General features: G+C 47.3%; 1 protein-coding gene across 2 annotated transcripts in view; it reads right to left on the bottom strand.

Moving 5' to 3' along the window:
- epha6 (eph receptor A6) overlaps nucleotides 1-23,707 on the bottom strand; it is a 202,380-nt gene that overhangs the window by 5,824 nt on the left and 172,849 nt on the right. For both annotated transcript variants that reach the window (XM_035394742.1, XM_035394741.1), the window contains 6 exons: nucleotides 17,378-17,448; nucleotides 14,326-14,451; nucleotides 13,623-13,808; nucleotides 5,546-5,607; nucleotides 3,641-3,850; nucleotides 850-999 (listed from right to left, as the gene is read on the bottom strand). In XM_035394742.1, coding sequence (XP_035250633.1) covers nucleotides 850-999; nucleotides 3,641-3,850; nucleotides 5,546-5,607; nucleotides 13,623-13,808; nucleotides 14,326-14,451; nucleotides 17,378-17,448 — 805 coding nt within the window. The remainder of the gene's footprint in view (nucleotides 1-849; nucleotides 1,000-3,640; nucleotides 3,851-5,545; nucleotides 5,608-13,622; nucleotides 13,809-14,325; nucleotides 14,452-17,377; nucleotides 17,449-23,707) is intronic.

Consider the following 23,707-nt stretch of genomic DNA (forward strand, 5'->3'; position numbering starts at 1 on the left):
CGAGTTTCAGCGCAGCGAGAGGCGGACAAGCAGAGATAGAGATAGGGGAGCACAAGGATTACATTCCCCCATTTTATCTTGTTCCAAATCCTATCTGAATGTCTGGGGTCATTACATTATCCCTGACAAAACTGCCTAATGTGGAAGAGTGAAGTCTGAAGGCAGATAAAATCCACACAACAAAAATAAGGGACTAAGGGATGAAACGGCAGTGAGATCAGCACTGAGGGGGTTGGACATTTTCTGACACTGTAAGCCATGTAAAGGGCATATTAAATTGAATAAAAAAAGTTAACAGTGTTTGGTCTTATATATTTCACATCTTGTGTTGCAGCCATACACAGTTGCTTACCACAGAGACACTGTAGCAGTCACCTATAACCACCTTTGAAAGAAAAAATCTGATTGCACTCTTTAAACCTATAGGTAAAAATAGTGGTATTTACAGCAAATTAAAATAATGCCTGGAACTTTCACACAAGATCCACCCTCAGCATCCTTTGTGTAGAACAATGGCAAAAGGGTATTTCAGTATACTGTGAAATGGTATTAATCTGTTGTCAACCTTACTGCCTATCTAATCTCACACCTCGCTGTACATTCCACTTAGCGCCTGTTTTCACTGTGGCTGTGATCATTACACTTCAGTCTTCACATGACAGTATCTGAGTTATAATAACAAACCAAACCTAGCAATTAACATTGTGTATATTATATATTTGTTATTAGTTAGGACTATTAGTACAGCCTCTCAACCCCCTTTCCAAATAAACACAAAATAACAATAATTAAAATATTTTTATTAATTAACAAACCAAAAAGTGAAATATAAAAATAAAGAATACTCACATCCTGATTGGACATCTCCCAATATGGCCGCTCTCCATATGACATCACTTCCCACATGACGATGCCATAGCTCCAGGCGTCGCTGGCTGAGGAGAACTTCCTGTAGGCAATGGCCTCTGGTGCTGTCCATCGGATAGGGATTTTGCCCCCCTGCAAGCATATGCACTCCCTAATCAGCAGTTCCTATACAAGGGACAGTTGAAAAAGTTTTACATTTCTCTGTTTACCCTATCATTGATTTTACTTATAATCAGGAAAAGTATTAAAGAACTTGGCTCTTAAATATTTTTGAAAAGTAACAACAAGCTTTGCTCTTGAGCAGGAAGAGTGTTCAGAATCTCAAAGGGAAAAGGAATTGCTCCACATTTTTCATCTTTTTGGGAAATCACATTCTTACCCCCCTCCCTTTCTCTCCCACACACTCACTCTCTCTCTCCTCCCCCAGCACCCTCAGTCACATGTTTCCGCTGTCTAAAGGACAACAGCAGACTGTCAGGCCCTTGGCAGAAGCCATCCCTGGTGCCGTCTCTGCTGTCTTCGACACAGTGAGCTTGAGGTTTGCAGGCACTGAACAGATCTGTCTGGCCAATCATAGCCCCTGCTGTGACAGCCCCATATGCTGGGCAGACTGCAAACTCAAACCCTGCTGGCCTGCCTCCCCTCATTCCACAGGATAACACATGCGCTTTGCACAGAGCCTAGGAACGTCACAGGCTCAGCCTTGCTGTAACCTGCTCCATGCTATTCTACCCTGCTCTGAGCTGTTCTATCCTGCTCTCAACTGTTCTGTTCTGAGCTGTTCTATCCTGCTCTGAGCTGTTCTGTTCTACCCTGCTCTGAGCTGTTCTGTTCTACCCTGCTCTGAGCTGTTCTGTTCTGAGCTGTTCTATCCTGCTCTGAGCTGTTCTGTTCTATCCTGCTCTGAGCTGTTCTGTTCTCTCCTGCTCTTTGAGGCTTTAACCTGCTCTGTGCTGCTCTGATAGGCTTTCCTGGTCGCCACCCTGCTCTCAACTCCTTCACTGTTTTTAGAGGGTTTTCACATTTCCTCTGCCAGTCACTATCACAACTCCCAAGAAATTATCTAAAATAGATCAAATCTTTATGCACAAATGCTAGAATTTCAGTCTTAAAAAGTTTCAATGATATAAATCAATGGACACCAATTCCAAATATCCTCCCCTCGATGTCACCTTTATATGTTAATTAATGTGACAGTACTCTAAAGCACCAGTACAGTTCTAAACACTGTGACAAGCAGTGCCCTTGTGACACTGTCAGGCTCTTCAGCAGGACTGCTGCAGTGTGATAGGGGGCTTAATGGAAAGGTTTTGTGGAATTTAAAACCACAACTGATGCAACGGAACCTGCAGCAGGAAAAGCGTCGTTGTTGAAGGCTAGACTGGTACAGAAGGCGAGCACAGGAAGTGCGCGCGTGTGTGTGTGAATTACCAGGCTGATGGTTTTAATAAAGCCCCAGAGAGACATACGCTGAACCCCTGCCACGCTGAACAGGTGTAGCAGCCCTAAAACCCAATCATTATCTCCCTGCCTCAATCATTTCGCCAGGCTCCGTCCAAATCCATCTGTAACGTGTCCAGCTACTCTCTTATCCACAGGCAAACAAACAGCCGGGCGGACGGGCACTCATGGGAGAAATCCTGCAACCTCTGCTCCTCCTATCTGCTGCTTCATCTGGCCGCATGTCTGCACATGTGCAGCAGAGGGCGCTGTGGTTTTGAGTGTGTGGAGAACAAGGGGAACACAGTTCTGAGCCACAGCACTCGCTGAGTACATAACTGAGTAGTTTATTTCAGAGTATCGTGCTATTAAAATTCCAATTAGCTTTATCCAAAATCTGATCATGCAGCCATTCTTCAATACAAAGTTCTGCATGTAAAAAATGGTTATCATGGAACAGTATATAATCTAATTAATTTAAAAAAGAAATGTTTAGAACCCCCTTTCTCCCATTGTTAAAAAAAGCCAAATACTATCACCAAACACAAATTTCAAAGGTCAGTGTTTCACATATAACTTCTCCTGTGCCTCCTTACTCTATGCCAAAAAAATGTAAATATCTCATTAGCCACACCTGTGTGCAGGCACATGCTTTAATATACTTTATTTCCCTCATTTCCCAAAGTGTTTCTCCCTTTTTGGTCTCTGTATGTATCTGAGCTACTCTTCTGTGGCTGAGCGGAGCGCAGTGCTCAGAGACGGCTGCCTCCGCCACAGAGAGCGTTCTGGGAGCCGGGCGCTCCCTTCGGCATTTCGCACAAGCCCTCGCGCGCTCGCAGCCAGCGGCGGGGGGAGCCCGCTGTTACCGCCCGCTGTTACCGCCCGCTCGCCCCCGTCCCTCTCCTGCAGAACACGGCGCTCGGCCCCGTTCCTCTCCTGCAGAACACGGCGCTCGGCCCGCTGTTACCGCCCGCTCGCCCCCGTTCCTCTCCTGCAGAACACGGCGCTCGGCCCCGGAGTGCTGCAGCCGGAGGAGCAGAGGCGGCGGAGCGTGGGCTGTCCTCACGGAGCTGCGTGTGGCTCTCTGCGCGGGACTGCGGTGTGCGGGGCGGGAGCGGGCTGCGGCCGGTGGGGAGCGGGGAACGCTGGAGATGCGTGTGCGGAATGCAGGGGGGGATGGGGGGGGACTTATTCCACCAGCTGGACACATTTAGCCTGGCTGCTCCGTGCAGCTGTGTCTGCCCAGCTGCGATGGAGACTTTAGGCTGATACAGGGATGTGAAAGACATGCGCTTACAGGTCATTAAAAACGGTAAGGGCAGAAGGAACTCACGCTGGTAGTGTAGGCGGCCTCGGGGTCGTCCTCCAGCACGCGGGACAGGCCGAAGTCGGAGACCTTGCACACCAGGTTGCTGTTGACCAGGATGTTGCGGGCGGCCAGGTCCCGGTGCACGTAGCCCATGTCTGAGAGGTACTTCATGCCCGAGGCGATGCCGCGGAGCATGCCCACCAGCTGGATCACGGTGAAGTGCCCGTCATGTTTCTGCAGGGGGGTACAGAGACTGCTGACCAAGGCTGCGGGCCCATCTGGGCTCAGTGACCTTTAGGGAAGTGTGTCCACAGGGCAGCTTCAACATCCTGAGCCTGTTACTGACAGCAGTGCTCCATCTGCCTTTTACATGTCTCTCAAACTGGAGCTCCAAATAAACACTCCTATGCTTTAAATAAGGGAAGTCAGCAGTGATATATGGCCTCCATTGTATGGATTTCTCTTTAAAAATGACAGTAAGCACACACTGCATCACCATACTAAAACTTTTTTTGATTATTGTCTATTTGGATGAATCTCCATCTCTGCAGACGGCAGATCACACATTTCCCTGAAACATACAGTAATTCTAGTCTTTACAACACTTAAAATATCTGAAAGATTTATGAAAGTGTACTACATTCAACACTCAGCCTAGGCTTTACTTTCTCACAGAAGCACCCGGGGTGCCGGCTGATGGACTGGGAGTTGAACAAGGCTTTTTGCACTTTAACGGGGAACCGAACACGGTTAAGATTAAAATGCAAATCGAAATTCTGACAAGAGCATCTGGCAAGCAAATGAACACTGATGCAGCTTCAGAAACTCCTGTCTGTTGAGGTACTTGTGGAAATTAAGATGATTTTAAAGAGCACTGAGAAACATGATGAATCGAGTTGTTTGCTTGTTGAGACCTGCATGATTGCATTTTGAACACAGCAGTGAATTTGGTCGCTGTGGAAATCCCTGTCTCTCCTGTTGCTGTTCTGGTGCATTCTGGTGAAAAGCTTACACCTGGTTTCCTTCCAGTGGGAATTGTTTTTTTACTTGTAAAATGTCAGTCTATTTTCTTTGTTCAAAGAAAACTTCCAGGCATGATACATTTAAGAACTATAATTTATGAGTATGGACTGGAAAGAATCTGAGTCAAGAGTCAAGATTTACTTTTTCTTTTATCATTTGGTTATTATGTTGATAGGCTTGTTAAAACCGCTGATCTGATGCAATATGGAAAGTATCCTGAAGCTTTAAGACAAGGTGACAGTTGGTTGTTTTTCATGTCAAGATTCTGAGAATTTTTCAGGTTTAGTTCAGTCTCCAGAGCTTTCAACCATCTCAAGTTTACATGGGGGGATAGACAAGGAATTTATTTTGAGAGTATATTATTGAAACATTAAGAATAGACTTTACTCTGTGGAACCCCACTGCCTTAATCAAAACTCTTGGAAAAATATGCTTGAAATCGAGTCGCAGATCACCTTCACACCCCTGATGTTCCTCTGCATGCGAGTGTGTGTGTTTGTGTGTATGCGTGCGTGGGTGTGTGTGTGTGTGTGTGAATGTGTGTGTGTGTGTGTGTATATGTGTGTGTGCGTGTATGTTTGGTGGGGAAGGTTATTAACAGAAGTGATAAAACAGGCTGTTTTTATGAAAGGGAGCACAATCATACAGGATCGGAGGAACACATGCATTGAGCCACAGTGAAGAATCCTTAACACCTTAGACAAGGTGAATCACAAAGCCATCAGTTCCTCTACTTGTCTGTCTGCAAACAGCCCTCTCAGCCACTGAGAAAAACAGGCCCAGATAGAAAACTGGCCACAGGCAAGATGCCAACCCCTTTTAGTTTATATATAATGATAGCAAAATTTCTAAAGTTCCACAGTTCCCTTAGCATCAAATGTGCGTTGTGGAGCAATTGAGTCTCACCCTCAGGAAAGAATCCAAGGACCCATTCTCCATGTACTCAACAACGATCATGACTGGCCGGCCTATGGAGAGAGAACAAAGGGATGAAAAGGGGAGGGAGGGAAGGAGGGAGAGAGAGAGAGAAAGAAAATGATCACCCTTCACATTAAATCTGAAAGAGTCCTGATTCGAGTATGAAGGCGGTGGCTACCCGTGCGAGTCTGACATTTTGATAAATGCATTGCGCTTCACTACCTAGGATCTGCCTCAGTTTCACACAAGTTCAAAGGTTCTAATTGGAAAAAAGAGGGCAAATCTCTAATTCTTTGTAATTCTTCAGCTGTATTAATCCCTGGATGCTCAATGACTTGAAATGTCTGTGACCCTCCATACAAACGTTTGCAGGTGATTAGCCAACCATGTCCCCGGCAGCCCTGAGCTCAAGGAGAACGTAATCCACAGTTCGATTAACGCTGCCTGATGATAACAGCCCTCTGCTATCGGCCTATAGGCATGCCTGGGGGAGGGACTGCAGCCTGGTTTGGACTCTATTCTCCTTGAGGGTCACACCAACATGTAACACCCCGGGCAGCCTAGGTCTCTGAAACTCTTTACAGCTCCAGTTATTGAATCTTTGAACCATGCAACTGCAGGGAAACAAGCTTTCATCCTGAAACTAAATAGTGCTGACCCCAAGCCTGTCCTCTGGTAGATTCCAATCACCATACCAACAGAAAGGCAATAGATATTATTGTCCTCTTTCCATTTAAGACAATGGCCTGGATTCAATCAAGATTTGCCTTTATCTTTCGACTCACACTTAAATGCAAGTGTTAGTTTCATGCTTCACCAACACAATTTGGCCGGTTAATTCTGGTGATTGCCAAGCTTGACAAAGTGTTTGTGAAGAAAGGAAGAAGAGCTGAATTTAACCTTGAGTCAAACTTATGGATACATGGGGACTAAATGAATACCATGGCAGCTGGCTAGCAGAAACAGGGGAGGCAATACAATAACAATAGACAGAATAATCAATACCAGTCTTTATCATTTTTTTCTTTACATCACCAGCTGTGAAGCATTATCTAATACCTACATATTTTAATTTGGGGAAATTACGTCAATAAGATTACATAGCCTAAAGCAAGTTCATCTACAAGTTCAAATAAATTTGACTATTAGAAAATGTTTCAGTTTTGTTTAATTATTTAGATTTAAAAAATGCTATCATAATCTAAAATTGGAATAGTTAGGCTTTCCTTATGATATTGTTAATTCTGTTAATTACCTGATTGTTGAGGTCCAGGTAACTATGTGGAAACAGGTTGCAAATAATTACTAATTTAAATGAAGATTTTGCAGTCTTATCAGCCGACACTGAATTAAGGCCAAATGGTAAAATACTACAACTGAGCTTTCACATTTCAGTAACTTCACATTGCAAGCCTGTTTTGATATGCAATGTTATAAGGTCCTTGTTTGATTATTTTAATATCCAATTAATTTCAAGAATGTGAACATAGTTAATTTAAAGACCCACAGAAAATGTCTATGGCTTCAGTGGCTTGTCACAACTAATGTAAATCTTCACTTTGTTCTAAGTGCTTTTTTTGTGACCTGTGCATGGGAAGATTATTTTAGAAAGTAAAGCCCCTTTTTAGAAGATAATTGGTTTTGTTTGTGCATCATAGTGGGCTATTAAACTAAATCGAGATGTACAATATTCACCAACAGAATGCCCTCCAGCAGGAATCTCCTCTCTATACATCTAAAATCACATTCTTGGCAGTGGGTCAGGAGCATGGAATAGAGCCAAGGGACAGGGTGAGCACAGGGTGAGCACATATTTTACACACATTTGTCAGACAAATCTTTCCTTAATGACCCGTTGTCTAGTTCTCCACTGCCCACCAATGAGCCAATCTGCGGCATCTTCCCTTTGGAAAAGAACTCAACCCAGCAAAACATCAGCTGCAGCAGTGTCTACACTGTCTAAAGGCATGATTACAACAGATAATTATCCATTATCATGGGAAATTTGCAGAATGCCAATTCAGCGAGTAAACAGTGTTCAGCTGCACTTTGGATTCCAGCAGCCGCCTGTGCCAGTTGTTTGTCCACCTGACAGGGTGCTGGAGATGGAGATGGAGAGAGACGCAGATTCATATTTATTCAGAAAAGTAAACAGAGCAGGGTCGCCCCCACCGATTCCTCAAAAAAACCCAAAAACAAACAAACAAAACAAAAAAAAAAAAAAAAACAGTTTTCACCATCCCTCCCAAAATACAATAGATCAGATTGATTTATTTTGAGGAGCGCTGATTTGGGTTTTGTTTATATAACATTTCTGTTTACGGCTGAAGAATGTCCTTATGATTCAGATTTTCAGCAGAACAAATCAGGCAATTACAGACAGAACGCCCCGCTGCGCATCTCGCGCGGGGACAGGCGCTCGGATGCGGAAAGACCATGATTAAAAGCGGGGGAGAGGAGGCGAGCGCGGGCGATCTCCCTCCCCGGCAGCGGGGTGTCATCGCGCCTCTTGTTGAGGCATGAATGAGGGGCAGCGCGGCCCCCCGCATCAGGGCCCGCGCATCATTCAGCAGCCCTTACGGGCGGGGCGCGCGGCGGCGGCGCGGCTGATTATGCTCACACAAGCGGCCTCCAGCAGGGCCGCGTTAGACGCCTCTCCTGCAGCGGGAGGGGGAGGGGCCCGCGCGGAGCTGTCCCCGCCGCTGATTGGACTAATCTATCAGCTCTTCTGCAGAACATCTGGACCCGGCCTGCCACTGATTACCCCACTCAGAGGTTCTCCACGGGACTCGAATTCACTCAATGCTTTAATTAAAATCAGAAGTCATGGCGCTCTCAAAACTTTCATCCTCCCCAGCTTGTCTTGGCTCTTCCGTGGCTTTAAAACACGCCATTTCTGACTTTCATTTTCACGTCTGAGATGGCAGGGACCCTGTCACTTCTCTTTCCTTCTTATCAGATTTCTGAGTGATATTCTGCCCATCTGGGAGATGACGACATTTACTGAGATGGCAAAAGTGTACCAATTTTCTACTTAAGGAAAAGTGCTATAAAGAATGTAACTTAAAAAACCCTCCTGGAAATGGCTTGAGTGAAAGTAAGTTAAAGCATACTCAAAGGTTCAGAGTATTAATCAAATTTACATTATATGGAGGGACACACACATAGAAAGACCAAATAATGTCATAGATTGGCCAAATGCAACTGGTACACTGTTGTGTGGAGTATTCCATGCAGTTTCTTTGAAACTCTTTGTAGCAAAGTATAATGTCTTCTATAGATCCATTATTTATATGATACCATAGTTTTCTGTATCATTATCCAACGTTTAATAGCCTGTTGTGAGTTTTGGATACAAGTAGGTTGTGATGTCACATGTATTTTAGTCCTCCGCTGGGTTGATGGAGTCTTTATTTCAAGAAATTGTGGAAATTGTGGAAATCCTCTCAGTCAATAATTCAATTACCACTTAACCAGGTGCATGAGCAGAACAGCAGCCCAATCTTTATATCTGCTGACACTTATCACCTGCCGAGTGTTTATTTAAATCAGCAACCTGCTCAATACTATTACAAATACTGTAAGGTGAGCTGTTTGTAACAGGGTTATGTAAGTAAAGCATGGGCAGCCCTGGCTGCCACACATTAAAGTAAAGGAAAAAATGCAGGGCTATACATTGTGTATCTACATGTAACCGTCGTTGCAAGTTGGTTCACTGTCCTCTTTCATAGAAGGACATTGATGTGTGAAAACTTGCCCATAAGATGATGTATTTCTTTTTATATTGACAAAATTTGTACTGACAAACAGTGTTTGGCCTGGTAATTGAATGACTAGCAGAAATGATTTCCATTTTGTCTGTGAAACTGAATCAATGGGATACAGTTGAAAACAGAGTTTTTGTATTTTGTTCAGACTGCCGGTAGCATGGAATGAAATATATTGGAAGATTTTCTACATGCAGACCACAAACTAGTTCATGGTCAAACATCCTCACAGCCCACAGAAATTTATGAGCAGTCTTCTTTTCCAAGTGACGGGGGTTGTAATACCCAGATAGCTTTTATGTTATTTTTGTTGTTTCTATATATTGACTATTTTGGTTCTGCCTGTATGATAACCTGTTTGACAGTGACAAAGCTCAATAGCCTAGGCATTAAGGAGCAGTTTGAGTTCACCTCCTGACACTCAAACCAAAAAAATGTTGCTGCAAACCTTGGTCATGTCACTTGCATTGTCTGATAAAAAGGTTTTTTTTTTTTGCCATGCATGAAATCATCCTAAAATTAATTAGTAAAAAAAGTAATTCACACAGATAGCAACAATTCCAACACAGACATATGAACAGTGCAGGTCTCCTCAAAGAGCCAGCCCTGAATAACTCTGCAATCAAACTCATAATTGGCTGACAGGCGGGCATTGCTCCGCCCACCAATATGTTACTCCACTCTGCCCCAAAATATGTTCCAATCAATTTGGTGCCAAGCCAAGACATGATAATCAAGAGTAAACAGTGCAGCAATAGAGCCTGCCAAAACAGAATGTCACTAGAATGGTTGACACAGATTATTTGACTATTTTACAAAATGCTGGATGTACTATTCAAGAAGACTGAAGACAGATTCGTCCATTTAAGTTACATTGTATGAGCACTGTGGTACACTGGTGTCCAATCAAAATAAGACCTGGGATAAGTGTGGTAACTGAGAGCTGTCTTAAAAAACCCCAAGGGTTACTCAGCCCGACACAGTACCAGCAGGATCTACAGAGCATCCTCTTCCTGGAGGACTTACTTCCTGTCAACAGAATGCACGTGTATGCACACGCCCCAGTGGCGGTTCAGACGGATACCTGGGCTAGCTGTTTCCTCTCCCCTCTCTGATACCCTTGTCTCTTAATTAGCCTGTGAAGTGGCAGGAAGCAGGAAAACAGCAGATGGCGGCGTTCTGCGGAGAGGCAGGGAAGTGAGGCGGGCTCGTCGGGCTGAAGTCTCGCCGGAGCGCCGACGCCCCGTGGCACAGCGCGGCCCGCGCGTGTGGGCCGGTGGGCGGGGACGTGGCGGGCGGTCCTGAAGACTCGCTTTCCCGTGTCGGCTGCAGCTGTCGCAGATAAACGCGTGCCAGTGGGGGAGTCCGTGCCCATCGCATGCCCATCTGGGACCGGAGGGGAGAGGGAGCCACGTGCTAATGGGTCTGGAGAGAGATCTGAAGGGCCCAACGAGAGGGTCTGAGGGGGTACAGGGCCCCTGGGCTGAGGGGGTACGGGGCCCCTGGGCTGAGGGGGTACGGATATTTTATCAGAGTAAGTTATACTCTACCAGACTCGATTACACAGAACATTATACTGTTGACACTTAATACAGTAATATAAAAAGAGGAGGCTGACCAGGTAAAATTAGTCATAGCACCTGTATGTGAATAAGGGTGAGTAAACTTATCTCATGTGTATGATATGTATCCCTTTGCAGAGACAGGCAGGATTTTTAATGTATGTATTTGAAATGTGTTTCTATGTCTGCTGTATGCAATACAGGTCGATCGCCTCTCTTTGTGTGGGGTTCATACATCTCTGGTACCTGCACAGGGGTATAAAACAATCAATGCCTCCACCATATATTGTAGTTTATAGGTACATTTGTTTGGGAGATATTTTGTATAAATCATTCTTTACCCAGGTGTAAATCCTAATCCCTCCAACTACTCTTACAATGCAAACTCACTTTAGACTGGCCCATTTGGTCAATGTCAGCTAAGTGTGGGATAATGAAGGGAGATGAGGAGTTTAGCCAGGGTCCAGTCAGGCTCTTAGATAAAAAAAAACCACACCATGCATCCCAGGTCACACAAGCTAATCCTCCCCTGCAAAGCTCCATCCACTACGGCTCCCTCTTTATTCACTTCTGAGCTGGCCCTTGCATTTACCACATGCACTCTGTAAGAGAATCAATAAAAATAATAACCCAAACACCGGCAGCCGCCCACAGGTCTGATTTCAGGGTATCAGAGACATCTCAGGAGATACAGAAACGTCTCAGAAAATCTCCTTTGACAAACCGTTCCCTTCCTTGTTCTGGATTTTCGAAATGGAGGGAAATAATCGATTTGGTTCGGTGATTTCTGATCTGCAAATAGTCTGTGTCTGCCGGGCACGTCTCTTCCCACGCTCGCTGGCTGAAGGCCGGCGAAGATCAGAAAAAACGAGCAGAGGGAACGCCGCAGGGGACTCAAAGGGACGCGGCTAAGCGGCTCCAGCGCAAACAGAGCCATTACAGCCTCTTTGTAATGACTACAGTCGCTGCTCTCCAGCCAAGGGCTGCACTGAAGAGCTAATAGATTGAAAAGACTAATATTATTTTTTCCGCACAGAAGAGAGAGAGAGAGAGAGAGAGAGAGAGCGCGGAGCAATTATTTTTCAACCCTGTGCCATCAAAGATGTGGATTAAAAGGCATTCTGGAAGAGATTCCAAAGGTGGTCATGCTACTCATTCCAGTATGTTCTGTTTCTGTAATGAAGAGCTTGCAACAGAAACCCTAGACTTTTGTAGAACACAGAGGTGGCAGAATGTATTAATCTTTTATCATTGCTGACACTGCTTACAGATCCCGACCTGCTCGCTGACTGGTGGCCATGCTTTACACACGTAATTAGAGGCCTTTCTGCACATCATGCTTAGTTTTACAAAATGGGGCTTAAATAAAGATTTGAGATAAGAATGCCCAGACAGTTCCTCAGGCTCCTAAGAATAAACTAAAACACTTAGCAGTAAAAAGAGACTAAAACATAAATAGCTCCCTATTCTGGAACAATAGTCTTTCCCTAAATGCTTTTATTTTTCTTCAGGTCCCTCTGTGTCTGTGTACCATTTTAATTGTGCGTATTGCATGTTTTGTTTATGCCACTGGTGTCTGCCATTACAATAAGTCTGTTTGTGAATGTGACGCCATCTGGAACACAAGAAGCTCCTTGATGGAAAAAGTTATTTGAATTTATATTGAGTTTTCATGTTTAATGCATTTTATTCTGCCACTTGTTTGGGAGATTGTTCTGTTATGTTGTCGGCAGCCTGGCAGTGTGTGTTAAGCTTTTCTAATGTTTTTTAAGTTGGTACAAAGTGCCCACTCCTTCCAGCTCTTTCCAGCATCCCTCCTCCTCCTCCTCCCCACCCCGTCCTCCTTCAGAGAGCACAACGCTGCTTTCGCTTTCTAAGCAACCATCAGAAGATGGAATGTGACAGAAGGCTTTCACAGAGTGTCAGACAGGTGGAGACAGTCTCAGGGGGTGGACATATTCACATGGCTGGAGATATTCAGAGGGGTGGAGACAGCGAAAGGCCTGGAGGGCAGGGCAGTTGTTTCTTTTCTCCTCTCCTACTTTTGAGTGGCAATCTGAGTTGAGCCAGGTCAGCACATCCCAGCCAATCACAGTCCAGCTTTACCCACCTGACTCCTGTGTAACCTGCAGCGCATGCTTTGTGGCTCACAAGGGGTCAGGGAAACGTGTGTTTAGTGAGCTCACTGTTAGGATGCCATCGGCACCTTCACGCCAGTGAGAGGAGCCTTTTTACCAGCTCAGGCTATAAACTGAGCGTTTGCTCTGATACGCCCACATGTGTAACCGCTCTCCTGCCCCGTGGGACCCTGCCGAAACGCTGCCTCTCGCCCGGGCTCTGTGTTTAGAGAGAGAGAGAGCGGAGCCTCGCTGGCGGGGCCGAGCGGATCAGCGTGGGGAATGACAGGGACGGACGCGGGGAAGGAAGGCTGCTGTTCGCGCTCTCTTCCCCTGGGGGAAGCCTTTGCTCAGTTTCCTGGAGAACGGAAACCTCCCAGCCGGGGAATATGCTACACAAGTTTATACTTTCATTCGCTGTGTCGGCACTTACTGCACTGCGCGCAGTCAAATGCATCAGCGCTTGATGATCACGTCAGGCACGCACACGTCCGGTTCTCCTATTTAGCCAGGAAAATCACATCATGCTGTTTTATTTTAATTCTTTAGTGGTGTTGCGTAGCATCTGTAGGAAAAACCCAGCGTTCCCATTCCAAGGCTCAGGAAGACCGGCTCTTACTTTTAGTGACCACGCCCTCCAGTCTGATGATGTTGGGGTGGTCAAACTGTCCCATGATGCTGGCCTCTCTGAGGAAGTCCCGCCTCTGCCTCTCCACGTAGCCGCCCTTCAGGGTCTTTATGGCCACCGGGATCTCCCGCTTCCCCGGGGTGCGAAGACGTCCACTGCACACCTCCCCAAACTCCCCTGCAACACACAGCCATTTCTCTCACACCTTGCCCTCGTGAACCCACGCAAGTCCTTCTCCACAAGCCTCTCTCTCGTTTGCCATTTTTTCATTGCATTGACTTAAAATCTCCACTGGATGGCAGTAATGAGGTTTACAGAAGCGTCGACTGAGACAGCTCTTCCTCATCTTCTAAAATATTTACTTCCTCTTTTCACCTTCCCAAGTATCTATTCTTAGTAACTATTTTTGCTCCACTCAAAACTGGAAATGGTTCAATATCTCTGCACCAAAAATCACTTTTAAATCTGGAGCACTGCGTTATAATTAAGTTTCTCTATGTGAAAGAAAGGTGATATATCTGTAAAATTAAGATTCATCATTTCATATTGCACAGGTTGTACTAAACGGTGGAAATTATATCGCAAAGTAGGTGACTCATCCTGCCTGCTCTAGTGAAAAGTATGAGATAACACAGCATGTCTCCTGAAATGAAGTCCAGCCCGAGGGAGGTTAAAGTTCGGGAAGCGTGCCCACCTGCTCCAATCACTCTCTCGATACGGATGCGGGAGGGGTCGATCTCCTTGGCGAACTCGTGGACCGCCTGGGCGGGGTCCTCGTAGGTGTCCGGGTCGATGTAGGTCTTTATTCCCGGGAAGGGGACTGGAGCGGGAAAAGGGAAGAGAAAGGTCGCAGGGCTCAGCGTGAGCACGGCTCAGACACAGGCGCTCGTCTTGCTTCTCATCGGGTGTATTTGTCTCACTGCTAAAAACTTTAAAGGCTCCCCATGAAATGCAGATAGAGCCCTCACACTCTGAAAACACCCCTCCACCCCTGCACTTTTGGACGTAATTGAGTCCTGAAGGTTGGAAAGGCATCAGTATATCACGGGACTGTGGAAGCCATTAGGAAAGAGTGGAGTGTGGCGCCTTTGGCCTCGGCAGTGCCCTCTCTCTGTCTCACTTTGATGACCTCGCCAAGGCTGGCACTGAAACTGGCTATTCTTTCTGAGATTTGAGGAAAATCAAGGCCGTGCTATAAATGGAGAGAGAAAGAGAGAGAGAACGAGAGAGAAAGGGAGAGAGGGAGAGAGCGAGCGAGAGGAGATAGAGAGAGAAAGAGCGAGAGAGAAAGAGAGAGGGCGGGAGCGAGAGAGAAAGAGAGAGGGAGAGACTGGCGCCATGAGCGGAATATGAAATGAGAGCTCATTGGGCCTGGCCAAAAAAAGAAAAGAAGCAAGAGGCAGATAGCACTAAGCTCCTAATGACTGTGTATATGCACACATCAAAGGGCTTGCAAAGGACACTGCGTCTGTGTCCCCAGACTGTGCATGTGCACTAACACTGGACATCTGTGGCTGAACCAGCTGCTTCCCCGCGTCGCAGGTCCACATGCTGCAGATGCAGAGAAGGAGAGTGCAGACAGTTTCTGCAAGGCTCCACACCCACAGTTACAGGTAAGGTAGCTTGCACAGATACAGGTAAAAGCAAAGCAGGTGTAGACATAGCCCACACAGATACAGGCAAAAGCAAAGCAGGTGTAGATATAGCTTGCACTGATACAGGTAAAGGCAGAGCAGGTACAGATATGGCCTGCATAAATACAGGTAAAAGCAGAGCAGGTTTACCATAGGTACAGGTAAAGGCAGAGCAGATATAGATATAGGCTGCATAGATACAGGTTAAGGCAGAGCAGGTTTACCATAGATACACGTAAAGGCAAAGCAGGTATACATATAGGCTGCATAAATACAGGTAAAAGCAGAGCAGGTTTACCACAGATACAGGTAAAGGCAGAGTAGGTACAGATATAGGCTGCATAGATACAGGTAAAGGCAAAGCAGATATAGATATAGGCTGCATAGATACAGGTAAAAGCAGAGCAGGTTTACCATAGATACAGGTAAAGGCAAAGTAGGTGCAGGTATAGGCTGCATAGATACAAGTAAAGGCAGAGCAGGTGTAGATATAGCCCACACAGATGTAAAAAAGGCAGAGCAGAGCTTGGGTGGCAGTTGTGTCCGTTAGGCTCAGTGGGGACCTATATATAACCTCGACACAATCCCCTGCTTATCAGTCTTTCATCACAGGAATGAAATCTCATATTGTGGAGGCAGCCAGGGAGAAAGAGAGAGGAGGGCGGGAGAGAGACACAGAGGAGAGGGAGAGAGTGAAAGAGCGAGAGGAGAGGGAGAGAGACAGAAGGATGCAGGAGGAAGAGAAGCAGCAGACAGAAAGGGATTCAGACTGAATTCCAGGGAGGAATGGAGCAACCCAGTGGAATGGATAAAGGTGTCCTCTGAGCGTTCTGTTCTGTTGACTTGTTTACAGCCTTCAATTTAATACTTATCTTGCAATTTGTTTTTGTACTGTGAAGTGCAAAGCCATTTAGAGAAGCGACGGTGGCTTTATTGATGCCAAAAACAACTGCCAGAGGTGGGAAGCACCATCCACCTGCAAAGCAAAAGTGCAGCCGCCGATCTCTCATTACTAGGACAAGCGGGCGAAAACATGCGGCTGTTTATGCATGCTCAAGCTCTTCTTTCGAGAGTGGTTAGTCATTAGCTGCGGCAGCGCGTTTCTGTGAACGCTTCTGATTGAGAGCGCACCTGCGCTTCATCTCAAAATATACTGGGGCTCTGACAACACCATGACCTTCTTACACATGTTCCAGGATCGGGGGTGCCAAATCAACAAAAGTTGACTTAAATTAGTAAATACAGCAGGTGTAAAAGCAGGCATGGTGCTCTCATTTAAATTGTATGATTACACATTTCCATTACGCATTTTTTTTTCAAATTTACGCACCTGGATGATCCAGAGCATTTAGTGACAGCTATCTTTCCTCAGCTCTGAGTGTGGTGTCCCGTCTCGCAGCCTTGAGAATACAGGTACACCGGACACACTTTCACAGAGTCACTGAATTAGGTTCGTTTTCTTGGGATGGTGGTAAATGTGGCTCATAGCTATTTTCGATTCACGGCAGGATGAGCGGTTCCATTTTGGTTAGGAGTGGCACTTGAGCGTGTCATTGAAATCTGACACACGCAAAGGGACAGAGATTTCCAGCAAGAAATTAAAAACAAAAATTAGGCCTTCAAGTTAAGACATTATAATTGAAAGCTAATAAGACTATTCATTTGAGAGAATTGGAGTTTGAGGCTGAAAGTGCTTCATTACACGCTAGCTTTGAGTCACAGTTTTAGTTTAGTCATTAAGACTAAGATTAAGTTCATTAAGAGGGATCCCCTTTTTCAGGAGGAAAAGAAGGGTTATTATTTCTTGAATTTGGACAAAAAAATGGCTTGACGCAAGGAAAACACAAACAAGCAGCGTTTTTATGTGGAGTTTGCAAAACATTTGAAATACTTTTGATGATACAACCAATGGTGCATGTCCAAGGACAGCAAATTAGCTCAAATTAAATTGGAATGAATGTCTGGTAGGATCAGGCAAACCGTGTAAAGTAGCCTGATATAGCATAGCTCACTGGTAAAGGTTTCACACTGTAAAGGAAACAGCAGGATGCGTTAATTCCAGGACTAACAGTGTAATTCAGGTGAAAGGCAGCTCGGAGCGTTTTTACTCACTGTGTCCATTCTGGTAGTGTGTCCTCCTCTTCTCGTCTGACTTCATCTTGGCTTTAATGTACCACTGACATCTGTGAAACATCAGAGGGAGCAAGAAAGAGATGAGAGATCTCAAATTGGGCTCTCCATCACTTAGAGATGGGAGCCCAAGCTACAGAAACAAATAACAGCTCGGCGAGATTGCTTCTCTCCGACACGCGGCGCGTCTGCGGACCGATTGGCTGCGGAAGGTCAGCGAACATCGAGGAGGAAAACCCTTATCGGATTCCTCCCTGTTGTTTCAAACTTCACACTGAGACGGCAATTGGCGAAAAAACGCCGACTTGGCTGCCTTGCGTCTGCGCGGCGATGTTCTCTGAAACATCCTCCACGTGTCTGTCCGATGTTATCTGAAGAATTTCTCAGCGCAGTTTGGGAGCAGGAGGCCCACAGAAAAAGCGCAGGAAAGTGCTGCGTTAATGTGACTGTCCTGTGACTCGTGTGTGAGGGATTACATGCGCTCTGTCGCAGGGAAAGGCAATGCCCTACCCCTGATTCTGTGGATTTTACTGTTAGGCTAAATGAACACAGCTGGCCGTGTGATTGCAGCACTCAGCATTTCTCTCCTCAGACTCATATTCACCCCAGACTCTTAATAATCAATCAAACTATGCAATCAAGCCCGGATGAAGCAGGAAGCGGAGCCATCTCCTTTTCCCTAGGATTAACGCCGCCTGTCTTCGCTCTATAAGGGAGAAAATATATACTCATCGAGCAGATTTAACACTGAGCGCTCTGCGGTGAAGGTCAGTGCGCGGTGAAGAGTGGCCACGAGGAGAGAGGAGAGGATATAAGGCAGAGAGCCGAGGCGTATGAAGGGAGAGCAGAAAGCGAGTAAGGACCGCGCTGACTGCACGCTGAATACCGACAGCGCCTTCCTGCGGCGTTGCAGCAGCTCCCTCCCACAATCCAGCGCGGAAGCTCGGCGGTAATCCACAGACACCTGGTCACCTGCTCTCTGCTTTTATTGCGCTTTTAATAAAAGCTGTTCCTGGCCTGCAGCGCCGGTGTTCCTCCCGCCCAGCCCGCACTCAAACGGATTACATCAGAGACCCCCGCGGCGCAGCGCTAAACCCCGCGCACGCTAAACCCTGCTCGCTCTCCCTCGCGCTCGCGGCTCCGGCTGAGGCTGCCAGACGCCGCTCAGGCCCTTTATGAGTTTATAACGCCACGCCACCCTTCGCCGCTGGAGCCGCATGACGCAAGCTTAGCCTGTCGGGAAAAACGTGCGCCTTACTCACTATGTAAAAAGGCAGGTCACGCTCAAACCTCGCAGAACCCCTAGCAGAGCATGAGGGAATTCCAGAATAAACATTTACAGCTTTATTTTCACTTTAGATGGCCTTATACATTTCCCATAATGTCCGTTTGTAAAGCAGAGGATTTACAGAGGTGATTCAGGTTGTATGCCTTTGAAATAAGTACAAAAGGAGCACGCAGAGGTTCGGTTATAATCCGCCATCATCCGGTTACAAATTCAGTTCTGTTACGCTGTTTAGAAAGTTTACTTTGAGGAAAGCCCCCTTGACATGAGCACTTTGGTAAGGTGTGATTAATGGATCTCCATTTGTACTTCCATTTTCACAAGTGACCATAATTTCCCTCTGTTACACTTTTGAGCATATTTATTGGGGTGTGCTATTTATAGCCTACTATCCACACATTGCATAAACCAGGATTTGCATAACAATTCAATCATTAAGTTGTTGGAAAGAATATCACAGGCTTCTGCTGTACACTTAAGGAATCGCTTGCTCTTGGATCCAATAAAGAATTTTCTGGGAGATGTTGTCAATGATGGGCAAAGGCCAAGGCCTCCAAACCTCTTGTCCCATTATGGTACCACCTCCACAGACAGACAACACGATTACAGCTGTTAGCTGCCATTTCAGTGCATGTTTGGCACAGGGCACTGCTGTAAGGAGACTGGGGAAGACTTGGCCTCTATGGAGAGAGCCTGGAGGAGGAATTGGCCCCCTGTAGAGACTGGGGGAGGAACTGGCCTTCTGTAGAGACTGGGGGAGGAACTGGCCTTCTGTAGAGACTGGGAGAGGAACTGGCCCTCTGTAGAGACTGGGGGAGGAACTGGCCCTCTGTAGAGACCGGGGGAGGAACTGGCCCTCTGTAGAGACTATAGAGAGAGAGACTGGGTAGGCCCTGCATATTTGATTCTAGCAGTAATGAGACACTTTTGGAGAGGTGATAGTAGACTTCTGGTGTGACTCAGTTCTGAGTTCGTCCTCAGATTGAAACAAGAAGAAAGTTCCTAAAAAGAACGGATCTCTAAAATGGCAAGATGGGGAAACACTGACCGACACTGGTAGGACTGGCTGGTCTTTTTGATTTTCACTTTAAAAGGTCACCAGCACCCCCAAATCGACTGTAAAACACAGAGTGATTGCATGTATTCTGTTGGAGCCCTAGAACATGTATATATGAGTTAATCCAATCAGAGCGCAGGGCCCAGTGAAGACAGAAGACATCCAGTATACTGGTGACCAATGAGGAGGCACGTGTACTGGGCACGTGAATGCTAATTTCCTCCCAAAGAGGGCTGAACATGGTCGTGTCCATGCCTGCACATGTGCACTCATGAGGTGCCTGCCTATGGTGAAGGACCGGAGCAGATGAAGCCCTCGCTGGGGTGCGGATGGGCACCACACACAGCTGCAGAGTCACACTGAGCGAGCAAACAAACGAATGGGGCAAAGAAAAATGCACCTAGGAGCTGAAGGTGAGTGAAAAAAGGGGAAATTATAATAACACATGTCTGGGGACTGGAGATCGGATTAATCAAACGCCATGTCTGGGGGAGGGAAGACGGATGGTGGGGGGGGGCACTGTCAGCTCCTCCGCAAGCAGCTCCCTGTGAGTCCGCGGGATGAATGCCTCTCCTTCAGAGTGACAGCCTGTCCCCTGATGTTGCCGTGGTGACAGACAGCAGCCACACAGGTGGCGAACAGAGCCTGTCCTGTTGTGGAGTGAAAAGTGATGGAAGGGCTAGGGTCTGATGGAGAGGGGGGTGAGGGGGGTGAGGGGGGGATGCGTTAAGCTGGGAACCTCGACAACATCTAACATGCAGTCCAAATACTGCACACCCTTGTGGGTGTTTCCACCGAAATACAAAAATACAGTGGGAAAATATAGTTCTATAGAATGTGCTGGAGAGAGACAGAGCTGCCTGCACACAGCCATGAGGACCACACTGGCTCACACTGGTTCTGTTCTGCGAGCCTGAGGATGTGGAGCCTATAGCTGAGAGGGGAGAGCCCGTGCACAGCACAGATCTCACACACTGGACCAACACGCCTGCACTCTGGGGGTGGGCCCTACTGACCGCTCGTGCAAACCGGGACAGAGCGGCGTGTCCAACGATGCCACCGCCAAGCCCGTAGCCTGCGCGGCGCGTGTAATCTCCGAGCAGACGCGCCAACAATAAAAGCTGATTTCGGCTGTGATCACAATTAGGGGAGGCGGGCGCAATCAGCAGGGCAGCTGCGGAGATGAGAGGCGTCTGCTTCAAGCTGCGCTCTGGGCTGGAGCGGGACGCGGAGACCCACGCAAAGAGAATTTCCAATCAGAGGACAGAAAATGGAGGCGAGCGTTTCTGTGGAAAGGGCATTTCCTTCAGGCCCGGTCTGAGGCGGGCGGCGTGCGCGGCTCTGACGCTGACAGACGGAGGCGACAGCAGGCGCTCGCTCACGGGCGCGGGAGAGCGGAGCAGCTGACGGGGTCGCCCGGGCCTTTAAACCGTCATCCGGCCGCAGTGAGCGAGTCGCCTGCCTTTCAGCACAGACACGTGACAGGAGAGGAGCCTCAGGGAGAGACGCCGGTCTGAAGAGGCCCGCTGGCCCGCTGCCACGCCCCGCCTCCGCCAGGATGCTCGCAGGCGCCGGAAAAGGCACTCGGGGGAACACAGCGCTTTCTATTCCGGAACGCACGCCCCACAACCCTCCACAACAGACTCACAGTACACGTGCACATAGACAGCCCTGCAACATATGGATACATTTACATTTAACAGCCTCGGTGCTGTTTGCGATGCACCTCAGAGGATTCCATAGCAAACTGATATTTTTACAGTTCCATAACCAGCAGTAAAAAGCCAACAGGAGCCACGGTCTGAGGGAGAGGTTATAAGACGATCTTGTAAAAATGAGTGTGGAGAGGGAGAACTCAGTGCTAAAGCCGGCTCTGCAGAACAGCGGTGGCCGCAGTGCTGTGGAAACTGCGGCGGGACCTTCTCGCATGGCGGTATGACGCCTTACCGCGAGACCGAGCTGACGGCGGCAGCTCCTCTGACTGTTTCTGTCCCACCCTGCTCGCTCCGAACGTAAAGCCGTCTTCAGGCAAAATAAATGTGGACTCGCGCTTCCTCTTACAGGATATTTACAGGGCTTTTAGAGGGCAGAAATATGGCCGGCATCTCCAGCGGCTGCGTGGCTAATATAAGTGAGTGAAGGCGCAGGGGCGGACGCAGGATTTACGGCAGCTTGCAGACTTCTCCTACACAGTGAGCTTTTTTTCCTCGGCTGAGCGGGGGGTGCTTGCAGCAGGGAGAGCGGTCTGCAGTTCTGTGCTGCTGAAACCGAGAGGCTGGGGTTGCGCTTTGGCTCTTTGTACCTGTGATCTCCGGACCGGCATGCAGATGCCAGTCGTTAGTGAGCATCAGCTCTCAATGCCAGTGCGCAGGGCCCATTAGTGAGAGAATCCTCTGAAACGCGCACCGCCAGCCTGCAGTGCACCAGCTGCATCGGGCCGTTGCCCTGGTGCTGAATGGCTGCTTTTTGGCAGTACACAGCAGCTCATTTGAATAATGCCTGGGCACTGAATTCCATCACAAGCTGGCTAAATGCAAACTGAGGAAGGATGGACTGAGACACTACAAACAGAGGTCACAGTGAGGACTGCTTGACTTGCAATGCTTCAGGGACAATGATCTCACACATTAGAACTTACTTTGTGAAACAAATGCTCTAAGATTTACGTATGACAACACTATCAGGCCAGTGTTCTTCCCTTTTCCAGCCCAACACAGACCCAACAGAAAAGTCAACCAAATGTGGATTTGAAAATGCACAAAGTGTAAGGTATACTTTTCCCTTGCTATAGACTGTATAAAATAAGTACCAAGCTATATTTCAATTTTCAATCATAGAAAATATTTTACTTTCTTAATGATACATTGGAATCTACAAAAAGACTTCTCATATCACATACTTATTTCAAATAAAATCCAGAGCCACAAATATTCACAGCTTTGTTTTCAGTACCTCACGAACCCTACCTACAAAATATTAACTGAATCATCTTCTATAGTGTTTCATGAGACTGGAGAACTGTCCCCCCAGACCCAAGTACCAGGCCTTTATATATAACCCATTAGTCCTGGCAAAGGGTAGCAGCTGGCATGATTGCCAATATGTCACAGCCACTGCCCTGTCTGGGAGTCCAGCTGTCCACGGTCCTGCAGCCCTTCCAGGCACGTGAAACAGCAATGGTGCTGAACGGACAGTGCACCCCAGTAAGTGTGTTCTGAGGTGCGCTGTCCGTTCAGCACCTTCGGTGTTTTAGATATCTGGAAGGGCTGCAGGACCACACAAACATTCATTCATCTATGTGAACAGGTAAAATAACACCGGTCGTTGGCTGCGATATGATCACAGGACGGGGTCTCCGATCAGTTCCACCTCAGCAGTGAGCGTCAACCGCTCTTTGACCCCTGAGGCATGGTCCAGAAGACTGGCAGTCCAAACGCCATTAAAGATTCACGCACAAGCGCCTGCTGGGATCAAACCATTGGGCTGCGATGACTCAGCTCTCGCCCGGGATTAAGTGACTGGAAAAGCGGTTAAGCCAACCGGATACAGCGTGTGATTGTGCCCCGTCGCCACTGGCCCATTAGCCTGGGAGGCTTTTGCTCCGGCAGACACATGCCTGGGATTGAATTAGCACTGGAGATGTGCGTAATGATAGCAGTCAGGCAGCTCATGGTTGAGGTGATGGTCAGTGGATCCTCCTCCCCCCAGGGACACATGAAATTAGACGCCTCCCCCCAGCAGGCTAAGGTATTGTTAATTCGGGAAATACCACCTTCTGAGAGGAAGCCATTCACCCCTCCCCCATGTTTTGAGTGGCAACACCATGGGGTGCCAGCTGCTCCCCAAGCACCAGGGAACACTTGTAAGACTCTGCCTCAGGCAGACACAGGGGGAAACATTATTCCCTTCAGAAGACAGAACTCCACCCACCCACTCGCATCATCATCAACATCGTGGCCTACAGTAAATC

This window comes from Anguilla anguilla, chromosome 15 (genome assembly GCF_013347855.1).
Source record: "Anguilla anguilla isolate fAngAng1 chromosome 15, fAngAng1.pri, whole genome shotgun sequence".
Lineage (NCBI taxonomy): Eukaryota > Metazoa > Chordata > Actinopteri > Anguilliformes > Anguillidae > Anguilla > Anguilla anguilla.